This window comes from Scylla paramamosain, chromosome 24 (genome assembly GCF_035594125.1).
Source record: "Scylla paramamosain isolate STU-SP2022 chromosome 24, ASM3559412v1, whole genome shotgun sequence".
Taxonomy (NCBI): domain Eukaryota; kingdom Metazoa; phylum Arthropoda; class Malacostraca; order Decapoda; family Portunidae; genus Scylla; species Scylla paramamosain.
Window position 1 is genome coordinate 14,775,757 of NC_087174.1, and position 18,168 is coordinate 14,793,924.

The 18,168-nt window shown below is 39.1% G+C and overlaps 1 protein-coding gene across 2 annotated transcripts in view; it reads left to right on the forward strand.

Annotated features, from left to right (window-relative positions):
* The window catches only part of LOC135112807 (CCR4-NOT transcription complex subunit 10-A-like), a 103,593-nt gene that overhangs the window by 52,701 nt on the left and 32,724 nt on the right, over positions 1-18,168 (forward strand). For both annotated transcript variants that reach the window (XM_064027631.1, XM_064027632.1), the window contains 4 exons: positions 2,377-2,489; positions 13,923-14,062; positions 14,184-14,370; positions 14,760-14,917. In XM_064027631.1, coding sequence (XP_063883701.1) covers positions 2,377-2,489; positions 13,923-14,062; positions 14,184-14,370; positions 14,760-14,917 — 598 coding nt within the window. The remainder of the gene's footprint in view (positions 1-2,376; positions 2,490-13,922; positions 14,063-14,183; positions 14,371-14,759; positions 14,918-18,168) is intronic.

An 18,168-nucleotide genomic window follows, 5' to 3' on the forward strand; every position in this document is an offset into this window, starting at 1 on the left:
TTTGGTGAAACTTTTGCTATTGCCTTAAACATATCAAAAGCTTTTGATAGAGTCTGGCACAAAGCTTTCATTTCAAAACTACCCTCTTACAGCTGCTATCCTTCTTTCTGTAACTTTATCTCAAGTTTCCTTTCTGACTGTTCTATTGTTGCTGTGGTAAACAATCACTATTCTTCTAAGTCTATTAACACTGATGTTCCTCAGGGTTCTGTCCTGTTACCTACTCTCTTCCTATTATTCATCAGTGATCTTCTAAACCAAACTTCTTGTCCTATCCACTCCTACGCTGATGATGCCACCCTGCACTTTCCCATGTCTTTTCATAGACATCCAACCCTTCAGGAAGTAAACAACTCACACAGGGAAGCACAGAAGGCCTGACTTCTGATCTCTCTAAAATTTCTGATTAGGGCAGAGCAAACTTAGTACTGTTCAGTGCCTCAGTAACTCAATTCCTCCATCTATCAACTCAACATAACCTTTCAGATAACTGTTCCCTTTTCTTCAATTACACTCAACTGTCCCCCTCTCCTACACTGAACATCCTCGGTCTGTTCTTTACTTATAATCTAAACTGGAAACTTCACATTTCATCTCTAAGTAAACCGGCTTCTAAGAAGTTAGGTGTTCTGAGTCATCTTTGCCAGTTTTCTCACCTTTACAGCTGCTAACTCTGTACAGGGGCCTTATCCATCCATGTATGGAGTATGCTTCACACGTATGGGGGTGGTTCCACTCATACTGCTCTTTTAGACAGGGTGGAATCAAAAGCTTTTCATCTTATCAACTTCTTTCCTCTAACTCACTGTCTTTGGCCTCTCTCTCATTGCTGCAATGTTGCATCCTTTGCTATCTTCTATAGCTATTTTTTATGCCAAATACTCTTGTGATCTTGCAGATTGCATGCCTCCCATCCTACTGCAGCCTTGCTGCACATGACTTTCTTCTTTCTCTTGTTCCCATTCTGTCCACTTCTCTAAAGCAAAAGTTAACCAGTATTCTCAATCATTCATCCCTTTTTCTGGTAAACTTTTGAACTCCCTGCTTGCTTCTGTATTTCCACCTTTCTGTGACTTGAACTCTTTCGAGAGGGAGGTTTGAAGACACTTATCCTGTAATTTCTGACTACCACATTTGACTCTGTTTGGGGAATGGCACCTCAGAGGGTCTTTTTTATTATTATTATTATTATTATTATTATTATTATTATTATTATTATTATTATTATTATTAATTATATTTTTGTTGTTTTGACCAGTTCCCCTCCTTCATAAAAAAAAATAAACCTTTTGCTTCACTCTAGATTACTTTTTAATTGCTTATTTAAACTGATTTACATATAAAAAGGAGGAATAAACAAAAAATAAAATCAAACATCTCAAAAAATTATAAAAACCCCCAAAAATTATAAAATCCCCCAAAATACCTCAAAAACAATAAAACCCAAAAAAACCGAGTGAGTTGGGTTTTTTTTAAGAACCTGGGTTTTTTCCAATGCTACTTCAGATAGCTATGGTTGAACAGATGAAGGACTTGGCCATTGACTTGGCTAATGTGATGGTATTGCACAGGGAGGCCAACCTCTCACATCATCTTCCATAGTTCAAGACAGCTACCAAGGTCCTCCTTTGCCAGCCCTCAATAAACTCTGGACTCCTCTTTGATGAAGATGAGGTCAAGGAAGGCCTGGACAGGCTAGACAAGGGAACTTTATTGACTTTTCAACAGGCAGCGGCCAAGGCCCTTGCTAAGCCTCACCCCTCTCTGGGTACACCTTTAGTGGAATGCAACCCTAAGCCCTCCACTTCAGGGAACTCCCTCCCCTGCCAACAGCAACCAGCTCCTCTTCCCCACAAGTTTAGTTGGAGTTGGAGGCAGGTTGCTGGAAGGAGTGAAGAATTTCTATGTAAATAGCAGGACATTTGTGAGAAGTGGTGATGGTGTGAATGAGTTCTTCCCATTCAAAGTGGGTTTGCATTAAAGGCATCAGAATTGGAGTAGGTGCTTGGTAGGAAATAGTCTTGTTGTGAAGGGATAGTGTATGCTGTTGGGCTTTCCTTGTGGAAGTACTGAGCTACTATAACCCAGCAGCCTGAGCTGCTGGGTTATAGTAGGGAGGTCCATGAGAACATCCCTTTCCACAAGGGGCTGACAGGGCTAGGAATGTGAATGATGTGTGTATGAGTATGTGGTACTTTGTCTAGGCCACCCTGTGTGGATTTGCCAGTCTGGTATATGCATAAATAGATAGGTAGATCTCTTTTCTCAATTATTTGAGACCAAGTACTGCAACAAGGTAAGAGTTATGAAAATTACCATCTATGCCTTGAGCCTAAGAGCTTATGCATTCAGCTTTTTCAATTTCTTCCACTGTAGGGCTTGAAGGAAGACCAAAGCTCCAAGAGGTCCATTATTCAGGGGACAGTTGGTGTTGGGATGCATCGCAAGATCTGCCTCACTACACGCATCACTGACCACAACAAGAAAAAGTAAGGAAATCTTTCTGTGTTGCATGTATTTCAAACTACAGTGGATGATGGAAGAGGTATGGAAATGCATTTCATATTCTTTTATTAGGATAGGATAACAGTGGACACTTAACAGTAAGGTTTATCTATTATTGGTTCATAAGAAGTGAATATATATATATATATATATATATATATATATATATATATATATATATATATATATATATATATATATATATATATATATATATATATATATATATATATATATATATATATGCAGTAAATCCTCATTATATTGGACTAATTGTGAGGAAGCCACTGACAATAAAGGTGAAGATCTGTTAAAAGCAATGGTGAGTGGTCAGGAGCACTACAACCTTTATCAACAGCTCTCTCTCTCTCTCTCTCTCTCTCTCTCTCTCTCTCTCTCTCTCTCTCTCTCTCTCTCTCTCTCTCTCTCTCTCTCTCTCTCTCTCTCTCTCTCTCTCTCTCTCTCTCTCTCTCTCTCTCTCTCTCCCTGTCCCTTATCTCTAACAGATAAGGGGGAGGGGACAGGGAAGGTTGGAAGTTTAAGACAAGATGAAAGAGGAAGGGAGAGGAAAGGAAAAAGGAGGAGGGGACATAACGGGTAAGGAGAGTACACTGGACAAGGAAGTTGAGGAAGGGTGAAGGAGGGAGGATGGGAGGATGGGGAGAAAGTAGAAAGCATAGATATAAGCAGCAAGGGTGAGGAGTGAGTGAAGAATTAAGAGGGAGAGAGGAAGTATTGAGAAATAAGTATTTTCTTTTCCTCTTTCCTACTCCTTTTCATTTTCTTCTATCCATTCCCTTCACATTTATGCTCCTTCCATCCATTTTCATTCTCATTCAGTTTCATTCTATTTAGCAATCGTCAGGACTCTCTCTCTCTCTCTCTCTCTCTCTCTCTCTCTCTCTCTCTCTCTCTCTCTCTCTCTCTCTCTCTCTCTCTCTCTCTCTCTCTCTCTCTCTCTCTCTCTCTCTCTCTCTCTCTCTCTCTCTCTCTCTCTCTCTCTCTCTCACACACACACACACACACACACACACACACACACACACACACACACACACACACACACACACACACACACACACACATCACACACACACACACACACACACACACACACACACACACACACACACACACACAATGAAAAGGAGTAAGGGAGAGGAAAAGAAAATACTTATTTCTCAATATTTTCCACTCTCTCTCTTAATTCTTTGCTCACTTCCTCACCCTTGCTGCTTATATTTATTCCCTCTAGATAAAAGTGATCATGTGTTGATGGAATTTAATTTGAAAAATGCAAATGTAATTATTGATGAAAATTATAAGGCAAGAAGATTTAAATATAGTAAAGCTGATTTTGAAAAATTAAGAAAGTACTTTGTTGCTGTGGACTGGAAAAACTTTGAACATGCAAAAGATGTTCAGGAAAAATAGGATGAATTTATAAGGATATACAGTATAATACTGCTGTGGAGAAATTTGTACCTAGAGGAAGAGCAAGATGTAGAAAGGGTAAGGAATGGTTCAATACAAAATGCAAAAATGCTAGAAATTGTAAGTTAAATGCTTGGAATAGGTGGAAGAAAAGGAAAACTGAGAGTAGATAGGAGGAATATATTGATGCTAGAAATGAGTACATTGAGATAATAAGAATGGAGAGAAGAAACTATTAAAGAGATATAGTAGAAAAGTGTATAAATGAACCAAAATTATTCTTCAGACATATTAGTGGGAAGATGAAGAGGAGAGGTGTGTAAAGACTGAAAGTTGAAGGAAAAGTCTATGAGGATGCACTGGGCATGACAGAGGTTATGAACAAAAGTTTCAGATCGGTATTTACTGTGGAAGGGGAGTTTGATGCTAGAAGGGATAATTTGGTGAGGAAGATATTAAGTACAGTCCCAGTGAGTTATGATGAAATACATAAGATGATGGAAGAACTTGATGCAAATAAAGCTTCTGGTCCAGATGGAGTACAAAACTGGATATTGAAAGAATGCAGAGAAAACAACTGGCTGATAAAATTCATAGTATGGTGGTGACATCATTGTCATAGGGAAGAGAGGGAATATTACACCTATATTCAAAGGAGGAAATAAGGAAAATCCACTAAATTATTGACCAGTGTCATTGACACTAGGAAACATATATGAAAGAACAATAAAAGAAAGATGGATGGAACACTTGGAAAGAGATAAAGTTTTGGTAAATTGTCAATTTGGATAGGAGGGGAAGATTATGGTCCATGAAATTATTGTCCTTTTATTCAAGGGTAGTCGATATTGTGCAGGAGAGAGTTGGATGGGTGGATAGTGTCTACTTAGACTTGAAGAAGGCTTTCGACAAAGTACCACACTGAAGACTGGTATGGAATATAAAAAATTATGGAAGAATTGGAGGAAGACTGCTGGAATGGATGGAGTATTATCTGGATGATAGAGAAATGAGAACTGTAATACAAGACAAAAATTAATCTTGGCTGAAAGTAACTAGTTGTGATCCACAGGGATCAGTGCTGGGACAGATAATATTCGTGATGCATGTAAATGACATAAATGAAGAAATAAATAACTATATGAATTTATGTGCAGATGATGCTAAGCTGATGAGAAGGGTAGAAAATGTAAATGACTGTATGATACTGCAAGATGATTTAAATAAGATAAATAGATAGAGTAAATCTTGGCAAATGGAATTCAGTTTAAGTAAATTTAAAGTAATGGAGTTTGGTAAGAGTGAAAAAAAGAATACAATATCATTATGAGATGGATGATGTGAAGTTAAAGAAATCAAAAGAAGAAATGGAATTGGGAGTAAGTTACCAAAAATATGACTCTGGACAGACACATTGATAAAATTACTGGGGAGATGATAAATTTGTTAAAAAGAATAAGAATGGCATTCTCATATTTGGATGAAGGAATGATAAAATTGTTGATTTCTATGATAAGACCAAGATATGTGCCAATGATGTGGTCTCCTCATACAGGAAAGAATATAAAATTGGAAAGATGGTTCTAGAGTTGAGAAATTCGACCTATGAAGAGAAATTAAGAATGTTGGAAATTCCTACTCTTGAAAATAGGAGAGATGAGATTTAATAAATATCTATAGAATGTTAAATGGTATGAAAAATGAGGAGAATGAATGTTTATAAATTTAGATACATAGAGTACAAGGGGACACAGTGAGAAGTTGAAGAAAGTTAGCTGTAGAAGAGACATCAAGAAGTATAGTTTTCCTCACAGAAGTGTGAACAAATGGAATGAACTCACTGAAGACGTGAATGCCAAAACTGTCCATGCTTTTAAGGCCAAACTGGATAGATATAGGGATGGAATACTATGATATTACTCCCCTCCTGTAAACCACAATTAGGTAAGCTAGGTAAACACACACACTCCCAAGGGTCAGTGTTGGCACCAATAATGTTTGCAGTGTATATAAATGATATGGTGGAGAATGTATCCAGCTATGTGAGTCTTTTTGCTGACAATGCAGAACTTATGAGAAGAGTGAAGGGAATGGAAGGTTGAAGAATTACAAAGAGATATAGACAAGGTGTGGGAATAGAGCAACAGATGGCAAATGGAATTGAACTCTGGTAAGTGTAAAAAGATGGAATTTGAAAAAAGTAACAGAAGCTGTAGCTATAACTATAAGATGGGGAATAAAACAGTAAATAAGACAACAAGAGAAAAGATCTGAGAGTGATTTTCTCAGAGAAAAACATGTTAACAAGATAACAGGTGAAACTCTCAGCCTAATAAGAAATATCTTATCTGGATATAGAAATGATGAGGAAAATAATCACTACAATGATATGTCCAAGATTAGAATACACAGCGATAATTTGATCACCACATGAAAAAAAAGCACATAAGAAAGTTGGAAGGAATACAGAGAGCAGCAACAAAGATGATAACAGAATTGCAAGATTTGTTACGCGAGGAGTGACTAGCTAGAATGTAACTCCCAACCTTGGGAAAGAGACGAGAGAGAGGTGACTTGATTGCATTGTACAGATTGCTGAGTGAGATGAAAAAAACTAGATAGGGAACATCTCTTTATAATGAACAAAAGAGAAACAAAAGGACATGGAATAAAACTGAAAGTAACCACCTGCAGAAGGGACATAAAGAAGTTTAGCTTCCCTCTTAGAAGCATAGAGGTATGGAATGGACTGGAAGGGGAAGTGGTGTGTGCTACAAATATTCATGACTTTAAGGAAAAGTTGGATGAAAAGAGTTATGGAGACAGGACAGTACAAGCTTAGCTCCTCTCCCATATGTCACAACTAGGTAAATACACACACACACATATACACACACACAATACTCACTAAGATATGGTGGACCGGTGTCAGAGAACAGATTAATCTCTTTTACATTGATTCCTATGGGGAAAATAGTTTCGATTTTCAAGCATTTCAGATTTTGAACAGCATTCAGGAACTAATTAAGTTAAAAAACCAAGGTTCCACTGTGTGTGTGTGTGTGTGTGTGTATACACACACACACACACACACACACACACACACACACACACACACACACACAGTGGAACCTTGGTTCATGAACATTCCTGTCCACTAACAAATTGGTTCATGAACAGATTTTTCAAGTAGTTTCTGCATTGGTTTACAAATGGTGTTTTGGTATGTGAATGCACAAACACCCTGCAAGACCAGATGCTGACTAGTCCCCTTGATAAGTGTCTGTAGTAAATGCAGACATCCATCACTCTATTGTAACTTACGAGTGATTATGATACACTGGCAAGTCTCTTTGGCATCAAGCTATAGTTTGTCACTAATTTCAAGATCAGGTGACTTTCCAGCTGTTTGAGGGGACTTTTTATTTTTATGTAGGAGGGACATTGACCAAGGGCAACAAAAATCTGATAATAAAAAAAAAAGTCCACTTAGATGCTTGTTCCTGAATAGGGTCTGAAGCAGTAGTCAGAAATTGAAGGATAAATGTCTTGAAACCTCCCTCTTGAAGGAGTTCAAGTCATAGGGAGGTGGAAATACAGAAGCAGGCAGGGAGTTCCAGAGTTTACCAGAGAAAGGGATGAATGATTGAGAATACAGGTTAACTCTTGCATTAGAGAGGTGGACAGAATAGGGATGAGAGAAAGATGAAAGACTTGTGCAGCAAGGCCGTGGGAGGAGGGGGGGCATGCAGTCAACAAGATCAGAAGAGCAGTTAGCATGGAAATAGCAGTAGAAGATAGCTAGAGATGCTACATTGCAGCGATGAGAAAGAGGCTGAAGACAGTCAGTTAGAGGAGAGGAGTTGATGAGACGAAAAACTTTTGATTCCACCCTGTCTAAAAGAGTGGTATGAGTGTAAGCCCCCCAGACACATGAAGCATACTCCATACATGAGCAGTAAGGGCCTTGTACAGAGTTAGCAGCTGGGGGGGTGAGGAAAACTGGTGGGGACATCTCAGAATGCCCAATTTCATAGAAGCTGTTTTAACTAGAGATGAGATGTGAAGTTTCCAGTTTAAATTAAAAGAAAAGGACAGACCAAGGATGTCCAGTGTAGAAGAGGGGAACAGTTGAGTGTCATTGAAGAAGAGGGGATAGTTGTCTGGAAGGTTGTGTCGAGTTGATAGATGGAGGAATTGAGTTTTTGAGGCATTGAACAATACTAAGTTTGGAGAGATCAGAAGTCAGGCATTCTGTGCTTTCTCTGTGTGGACTGTTTACTTCCTGAAGGGTTGGACATCTATGAAGATGTGGAAAAGTGCAGGGTGGTATCATCAGTGTAGGAGTGGAGAGGACAAGAAGTTTGGTTTAGATCATTGATGAATAATAGGAAGAGGGTGGTTGACAGGACAGAACCCTGAGGAACACTGTTAATAGATTTAGAAGAACAGTGACCCTCTACCACAGCAGCAACTGAACGGTCAGAAAGGAAACTTGAGCTGAAGTTACAGAGAGAAGGATAGAAGCCATAAGAGGGTAGTTTGGAAATCAAAGTTTTGTACCAGACTATTAAAAGCTTTTAATATGTTTAGGGCAACAGCAAAAATTTCACTAAAATCTCTAAAAGAGTATGACAAAGACTCAGTAAGGAAAGCCAGAAAATCACCAGTAGAACAGCCATGATTGAACCCATACTAGCAATCAGATAGAAGGGTGTGAAGTGATAGATGTTTAAGAATCTTCCTGTTGAGGATAGATTCAAAAACTTTAGATAGGCAGGAAATTAAAGCAATAGGATGGTAGTTTGAGGGATTAGAACAGTCATCCTTTTTAGGAACAGGCTGAATGTAGGCAAATTTCCAGCAAGAAGGAAAGGTAGATGATGACAGAAAGAGTTGAAAGAGTTTGACCTGGCAAGGTGCAAGCATGGAGGCACAATTTCAGAGAACATTAGGAGGGATCCCATCAGGTCTATAAGCCTTCTGAGCATTTAAGCCAGCGAAGGCATGGAAAACATCATTGCAAAGAATTTTAATAGTATGAAGTAGTCAGAATGTGGAGAGGGAGAAACAATCCCTGAATTGTCCATGGTAGAGTTTTTAGCAAAGGTTTGAGCAAAGAGTTCAGCTTTAGCAATAGATGTGATGGCAGTGGTGCCATCTGGTTGAAATAAAGGAGGGAAAGAAGAAGAAACAAAGTTATTGAGATGTTTTTGAGTAGATGCCAGAAGTCATGAGGAGAATTAGATCATGAAAGATTTTGGCACTTTCTATTAATGAAGGAGTTTTTGACTAGTTGGAGAACAGACTTAGCATTATTCCAGGCATAAATATAAAGTGCATGAGATTATGGTGATGGAAGGCTCAAGTACCTTTTGTGGGCCACCTCTCTATCATGTATAGCATGAGAACAGGCTGTGTTAAACCAAGGTTTGGAAGGTTTAGGTTGACAAAAAGAGTGAGGAATGTACACCTCCATGCCAGATGCTATCACCTCTGTTATGCGCTCGGCACACAGAGACATGTCTCTGTCATGGAAGCAGTAGTCATTCCAAGGAAAATCAGCAAAATACCTCCTCAGGTCCCCCCAACTAGCAGAGGCAAAACGCCAGAGGCACCTCTGCTTAGGGGGATCCTGAGGAGGGGTTGGAGCGATAGGATGAGATACAGATATGAGATTGTGATCAGAGGAACCCAATGGAGAATAGAGTAACAGTATAAGCAGAAGGATTAGAGGTTAGGAAAAGGTCAAGAATGTTGGGGATATCTCCAAGACAGTCTGGAATATGAGTAGGGTGTTGCACCAATTGCTCTAGGTCGTGGAGGATAGCAAAGTTGAAGGCTAGTTCACCAGGATGGTCAGTGAAGGGAGAGGAAAGCCAAAGCTGGTGGTGAACATTGAAGTCTCCAAGAATGAAGATCTCCACAAAAGAGAAGAGAGTCAGAATGTGCTCCACTTTGGGTCAAAGAACTTCTTATAGTCAGAGGAGTTAGGTGTTTGGTATACAGCACATTGATTTAATTTGAGAGTGACTCTATAGTCATAGCCAGATGGTGGAAAACTCGGAAGATTCAAGAGTGTGGGCACAAGAGTAGGTTAGGTCATTGCGCACATAAGTGCAACATCCAACTTTGGATTGAAAATGAGGATAGAGAAAGTAGGAGTGAACAGGAAAGGGGCTACTGTCATTTGCCTCAGACAACTGTGTTTCAGTGAGGAAAAGAAGATGAGGTTTAGTAGAGGAGAGGTGGTGTTCTACAGATTGAGAATTAGATCTAAGACTGCAAATGTTGCAGAAATTAATGAAGAAAAAGTTAAGGAAGGTGTCAAGACACTTAGGGTCGATACCAGAAGAGCAGTCTGACCTGGGGACATTTGTGGCTCCCTCCCCAGATGGGGACTCTGAGGCTAGTGTAGGAGTAACCATGGTAATTTTGAATTTTGAGTGAAGGGTGTGTGTGTAATTAGCTGCTTGTAGTTTTGTGTGAAGGAAGAGAGTTGTCTTTAGAGGGCAGGCTGTGACTGCCCCCTTGTATTATGAGACACAAAGAGAAACATTCAGTGAGGTCACAGCTGGCTTTAATGATAAGTTCACACCACCCCTTGATCCAGTGCTTTAGACCTCACTGGGAGTAATTATTGTTCTGGCAGGTGCCTACTTCTTCCTCCTCTGATGTTACACCTGGGTCCCCCTACCACTTTCACTTTCAGTAAATTGCATGCCTTTACATTTAGCTTGCCACTTCTTGTTTTGACTTTCAGGATGGTTGGAAAGGTAATTTAAGAGGAAAAGATAGAAAATCCTGTCTTGCATCAAGCTTGTGTTGTCTGGAAGGAAGCAGTAGTCATTCCAAGGAAAATCAGCAAAATACCTCCTCAGGTCCCCCCAACTAGCAGAGGCAAAACGCCAGCCTCTGCTTAGGGGGATCCTGAGGAGGGATTAGAGCATTAGGATGAGATACAGATATGAGATTGTGATCAGAGGAACCCAATGGAGAATAGAGTAACAGTATAAGCAGAAGTCTATGTAAAGCAGGGATTTTTGTGCTACTCATTATAGCACATGCTGTACCATCCGGTCACATTTCACCTTGTATCACAGTTTCTGAACACACAAAAAAGACCACATCTTCTCCAGTCAAGCTTATAAGATGTGAGATTGTCAAGAATCCTTGGATCACAAACAGTGAACTCAAACTAGGGACACAAGATGGAATTTGGAAAGCACGTGCTGTCATGAGTAGTGCAAAAATCTCTACTTTACTGCTTTACACAAACTCATATGCTCCTGTATTTCCTTCCAGTCAACACATGCTTGATGGAAGTTGAGATTTTCTGTCTTTTTTCCTCTTGAATTATCTTTCCAACCATGCTGAAAGTCAAAGTAAGAAGTAGCAGGCTAAATATAATGAAGGCATGCAGTTTGTTGAAGGTGGAAAGGGGTAGGGAGACCCAGGTCTAACTCCCCTTGAAACAGCTGGGAAAGTGCCTGATCTTTAAATTAGTGACAAGCTAAAGCCTGATGCCTGAGAGACTTGCCAGTGTATGATAATCACCCACAAGTTACAAAAGGGTGATGGATGCATATTTATTACAGAACCTTATCAAGGGGACTAACTGGTGTCTAATCTTGCAAACTTTGGTGGGTACTGTAATTTCATTCTGTATTTCTTTATCACAGAAAAACATTTAAAAATAGAAAAGAAATTGCAGAAAAGAAATTGCAATGTTTCTGAGGCTGGAACAGATTAATGGTATTTATTAATTTCATTGGGAAAAAACGGTTTCGGTTTATTAACATTTTAGTTTGTAAATCGAGTCATGGAACAGATTAAGTTCATGAACTGAGATTAATTTGTCCATGAATGCTTTTAGAAATCTGAAATGTTCGGAAAGCAAAACTATTTTCCCCATAGGAATCAATGTAAAGTTGATTAATTCATTCCTGGACACCAGTCCACCCTGTCTTTGTGGCTTATGACAGATGCCCCCACTGCCAAGATGGCTGCTCCACAACATCTCCAGGTTAGAAATTATTTATCCAGAAAGGATGTATTGAATGAACTTAGTGACACAGAACTCATCAGAAGATATTGTCTAGACTGTGCAGGTGTTCTCTACATATATCACTGATATAGTGAAGGGGCTTACAAGGTGATACAGAAAGGAGCAACTCACTGTCAAAATGAAGGTAATCATAACACTTAAGCATCTTGCTGCTGGGAAAAGCTAATGGGAAAATGTAGTTGTCATAACACTTAAACATCTTGCTGCTGGAAAAAGCTAATGGGAAAATATAGTTGTGATGGGGTTGTGGCTTATTTATTGAGGGAGCCACAGGTGGCTTGGGATTACTCCTGAGTACCAAAAAACTGTTTGTTTACATCGAGGCTCTTCAATGGGATCACATTTAACTTATTTCAAAGATTGAATTACTGTCTTACCCTCTGTGTCTCTCCTCCAAATGCACAAAAATAGAGGAAATATTTATAGAAACTACAAATTAGTAATAAACAGCAGCCTTTCCTTTGTCTTTTAGTATTTCAAAACAAGTAAATTTGTTTGAGAATCGAATTATGGTATGGCAACCAAAGTAATTATGAGCTAAAACCGACATGTTCGAAAAGGGAGGTGTTCGGTAACCAAGGTTCCACTGATATATATATATATATATATATATATATATATATATATATATATATATATATATATATATATATATATATATATATATATATATATATATATATATATTCATTTGTTTACTGATTGATAAGGTTATTAATTAATTTCATATTTTTTATTGGAAATGAAAAACAAGTAAGATTTATTTGTTGTTGATTTTAAGAAGTAAAGAAAATTGTAGGTAAAAAATTTCTTGTCTTCATTTAGGGAATATGGAGACACTTTTAGTTTCCCAATATAAATAGATAATTCAGGTTGAAGTGGCTTGATGTGGATGATACTCATGAAAATGATAATTTAATTTCATGAGTGGTCATGAAAGGTTGTGGAAGCTGGGAATAATTGCTCTGAGAGCAAACTGTAGCTCCAGAAATTTCAAAAGTTTGGTAAACAGAAAGGTTAGTGACAATTCAAGATGAAAGACTGTTGAATATTTTCTTTCATTACATGCTCATAAATAAATAAAAAAAAAAAATAAAGTGAATTCATGATAGTCTGTAAGGACTTGTCCACAACAGGAAACATTGTTTGGAAACAATTTGAGAAAGTTTTCATGGATGGATGGATGAGTGGATTGATGGATGCATGGATGAGTGGCTGGATATATGGACAGATGAGTGGACAGATAAATGAATTGATAGATGGGTAGATGGATGGATGGATGAGTGGGTGAGTGGGCAGATGGATGAATGATGAATAAATGAGTGATGGATGAATGGGTTGATAGATGAGTGGATAGATGGAAGGATGGATGGATGAGTGGATAAGTGGATGGATGGATGAGTGATTAGATGGATGAGTGGATGGATAGGTGGATGGATGGATTAGTGGATAAGTGGATGGATTGATTAGTGGATAGATAGATAGATGGATGAGTGGATGGCTGGATGAGTAGGTAGACGGATAGATGGATGATTTGATAGATGAATGGAGAGATGGGTGGATGGCTAAGTGGATGGATGAGTGATTGTTTCCAAACTTTCTCAAATGTTTCCCAAATGTTTCTCAGATGTTTGCAAACATTATTTCCAAATAATGTTTCCTGGTGTGGATGTGGCTAAGACCAAAAGTGAAGGAATATTTACCAAAAATAAATGTTGTTAAAGTTAACAAAGCTTGTCTGATGTACTTTAACAGAACTTGTCTGATGATATTTTTGTATAATTCATTTCAGTGACTGTATTTTCCTTATTAAGCTGCTGATTGACATTGGCTCTTCATTTGTGTATTGAAAATAGGATTGGTAATGATGGCCAGGATCAGTTTCATAATTTTCAAAGCTTCCCAATAATCTTAGGAGTGAGATGCATCCTGAGTCAGATGCAGCTTTCCCGGAGCCCACCCTAGAGTTTGCGCGCCTGTGCCTCCGCAATGCCCTTACCATCCTTCCTGAGAATGTCTCCACCACCTCACTTACAGATGAGCAGGAAGTCTCAGGTTTGTTGTTTATAGAGTTATTATCCTATTTCTCTTGAACCTTTTTGTATAAGTAATGCTTTGTGGAACATTGCAGCTTATATAGACTAGTGAGCAAAGTGTTGGTTGTACTGCATTCCAGGAGTGATGCCAGAGCTCTACCCTGCTGGGCCTTCCTCTCCCCTGCGTGGTGTTGAGGTTGTGAGCCTGAGGGTGTCGGCACTGGCCTGCAGTGCCTATGTGGGTCTCTGCCTGTCAGACTTCTCTGCAGCCCTTCGGCATGCAGAACTCCTACTGGTTGCTCATCCCAAAATACCAGATGTATATAAGTAAGTTGGTAGAGGTTACATATGGGTGTGATATACACTTATTGGTTTTAATTTGATCTTTTAACTTATGACATCAAGGTTTCCAGAGTGAAGCTAGATTTGAAAAAAAAAATTATGTCCATGAGTATTATTCTCAGTTGCTCCTTTTTTTATAATTATTGTCCAGTGTAGTGTTTTATTTTTTTAGTGTCAGTGAATTTCATGAACCCATTATGAGATCCATGCTATTTACTGCATTTTTCACATCCTTTTTGAGAGCTAGCAAATAATTAACTGTTCTCAGTTGATTTATGCATGTAAGAGACAGCATTCTCGATTCAGCATGGCAAGGAAATCAGATGACATAATTTAATTACTTATACTCAGTTATATTCAACTTTGCTTTACAGACTATTGGGCCATCTCTATGCTGGGGAAGCCCTCATCTCCCTGGGGAAGGTAACTGAGGCTATACAACACCTAGATCCCAGGGTAGTAGGGGAGGTCTCCCTCTCACCCCCAGCTCAGGAAGCCTCCAACACACTCCCAGCTTCCACCCCTTCCCAAGGTGAGGACTGATAAAAGATATTTTTGAGAAGTAAAAGGTTTCAGTATCTGACTCCATTTCCTGTTTGCTCAGTATATTTCAATTGGGAAGCCGTATAAAATTAATATGTTTGAAATCGTTCATAAATCCAGTAATAGAAAACTTTGTATTATCTTCTAAGGAAACATCATGAAGTTTCAGACAGGCTTGATGTCACATTTATTACATGTTGAGGTGGCAGAAGTTCCACCCTGTTTAGGAAGGAGCAATTTTTAAACCTGCTAAAACCTTATTGTTGATTGGCTGACAGAGATATGAGCAATAATGAAAAATTAAAAACACTTCTGTACTGAGTTTGGGCCATACTTTTTTATACATATTGGTGAAACTTTTGCTGTTGCCCTAGACATATCAAAAGCTTTGGGTCATACTTTTTTATACATGTTGGTGAAACTTTTTCTGTTGCCCTAGACATATCAAAAGCTTTTGATATCCTTCTCTCTCTTTTCTATCCTTCTCTCTTTTACTTCATCTCGAGTTTCCTTTCTGACCATTCTATTACTGCTGTAGTAGATGGTCACTGTTCTTCTCCTAAATCTATTAACAGTAGTGTTCCTCAGGGTTCTGTCCTGTTACCCACTCTCTTTGTATTATTTATCAATGATCTAAACAAAACTTCTTGTCCTCTCCACTCCTATGCTGATGATACCACCCTGCTTTTTTCCACGTCTTTTTGTAGATGTCCAACCCTTCAGGAAGTAAACAGTTCACACAGGGAAGCCTTACCTCTAATCTCTCTAAAATTTCTGATTGAGCAGAGCAAACTTAGTATTGTTCAATGCTTCAAAACTCAATTCCTCCATCTATCAACTCAATACAACCTTCCAGACAACTATCCCCTCTTCTCCATTGACACTCAACTGTTCCCCTCTTTTACACTGAAGATCCTTGGTCTGTCCTTTACTTATAATCTAAACTGTAAACTTCACATCTTACCTCTAGCTAAAACAGCTTCTATGAAGTTAGGTATTCTGAGACGTCTCCTGTTTTTCTCACCATTCCAGCTGCTAACTATGTCAATGTATGGAGTATGCTTTACATGTCTGGGGGGGTTCCACTCATACCAGTCATCTAGACAGGGTGGAATCAAAAGCTTTTTGTCTCAACTCCTCTCCTTTAACTGACTGTTTTCAGCCTGTCTCTCATTGCTGCCATGTTGCATCTCTTGCTATCTTCTACTGCTAATTTTGTGCTGACTTCTCTTCTGATCTTGCTAACTGCATGCTTCTCCTCCTTTGGCCTCACTGCACAAGACTCTACTTTCTCTCACTCCTATTCCATATACCTCTCTAATGCAATAGTTAACCAGTATTCTCAATCATTCATTCCTTTTTCTGGCAAACTCTGGAACTCCCTGCCTGCTTCTGTATTTCCTCCTTCCTATGACTTGAACTCTTTCAAGAGGGCAGTTTCAAGATACTTGTCCACCTTTCTGAGGCCTGGTACTTTAGTGGGCATTTTTTTTTTTTTTTTATCTTGTTTCCCTTCAACTCCTTTCCTTTAACTGAACGTCTTCAACCTCTTTCTCATCGCCTCAGTGTTGCATCTCTTGTTATCTTCTGCTATTTTCATGCTAACTGCTCTTGTGATCTTGCTAATTGCATGCCTCCCTTCCTCCTGCAGCCTCACTGCACAAGATTTTCTTCTTTCTGTCACCCCTATTCTGTCCACCTCTCTAATGCAAGAGTTAATCAGTATCCTCAGTCATTTATCCCTTTCTCTGGTAAACTCTGGAACTCCCTGCCTGCTTCTGTATTTCTACCTTCCTATGAGTTGAACTCCTTCAAGAGGGTGGTTTCAAGACACTTATCCTTCAAGCAGTAGAGTGGCCTCAATGGAACCCATACTGCTGATCAGATAGAAGGTTGTGAAATGATAGAAGAATCTTCCTGTTGTGGATAATTTTCAGAACTTTAGAGGCAGGAAACTAAAGCAATAGGACAGCAGTTTGATGGATTAGAGTAGTCACATGTTTTAGGAACAGGCTAAATGTAGGCAAACTTCCAACAAGAAGGAAAGGTAGATGTTGATAGACAAAGCTGGAAGAGTTTGACTAAGCAAGGTGCAAGCATGGAGGCCCAATTTTGGAGAACAATAGGAGGGACCCCATCAGGCCAGCAAGGGCATGGGAAACATCATTGTGAACAATAGGAGGGACCCCATCAGGCCAGCAAGGGCATGGGAAACATCACTGTGAAGGATCTTAATGGGTAGCATGAATTAGTCAAGGGGTGGAGGAGAGAGAAGAACAAGCCTTGAATCATCCAAGGTACAGTTTTTAGGAAAGGTTTGAGCAAAGAGTTCAACTTTAGAGATAGGTGAGATGGCAGTGGTACCATTAGGTTGAAATAGAGGAGGGAAAGATGAAGAAGCAGATTTATTAGAGATATCTTTGACAAGGTGCCAGAAGTCATGAGGGGGGATTAGATCTAGAAAGATTTTGACATTTTTTATTGATGAAGGAGTTTTTGGCTTGTTGGAGAACAGACTTGGAATGAATCTGGCCAGAAATATAAAGTGCATGAGATTCAGGTGATTGAAAAAGGCTCAAGTACCTTTTATGGGTCACCTCTGTCATGTATAGCATGATAACAGGCTGAGTTAAACTAAGGTTTGGAAGGTTTAGGATGAGAGAAAAAGTGAGGAATGTACGCCTCCATGCCAGACACTATCATCTCTGTTATGTGCTCAGCACAGTGACGGGTCTCTGACATGGATGCAGTAGTCATTCCAACAAAAATCCGAGTAATACGTATTACTCCTCAGGTTCCCCAATTTAACAGAGACAAAACACCAGAGGCACCTCTGCTTTGGGGGATCTTGAGGAGGCATTGGAACGATAGGACAAGATACAGATATGAGGTTGTGATAGGAGAAGCCCAATAGAGAAGACTGAGTGACAGCATAAGCAGAAGGATTGGAGGTTAGAAAAAGGTCAAGAATGTTGGGTGTATCTCCAGGATGGTCAGTAATATAAGTAGGGTATTGTGCTAATTGTTTAAGGTCATGGAGGATAGTAAAGTTAAAGGTTAGTTCACCAGGATGGTCAGTGAAGGGAGAGGAAAGCCAAAGCTAGTGGTGAACATTGAAAATAGAGATACTTGCAAAAGGAGAGGGTCAGGATGTGCTCACTTTTGAAGTTAAATTCAATGGAACTTCGGTTCTTGAACTTAATTAATTCCTGAATGCTGTTTGAAATCCGAAATGTTGAA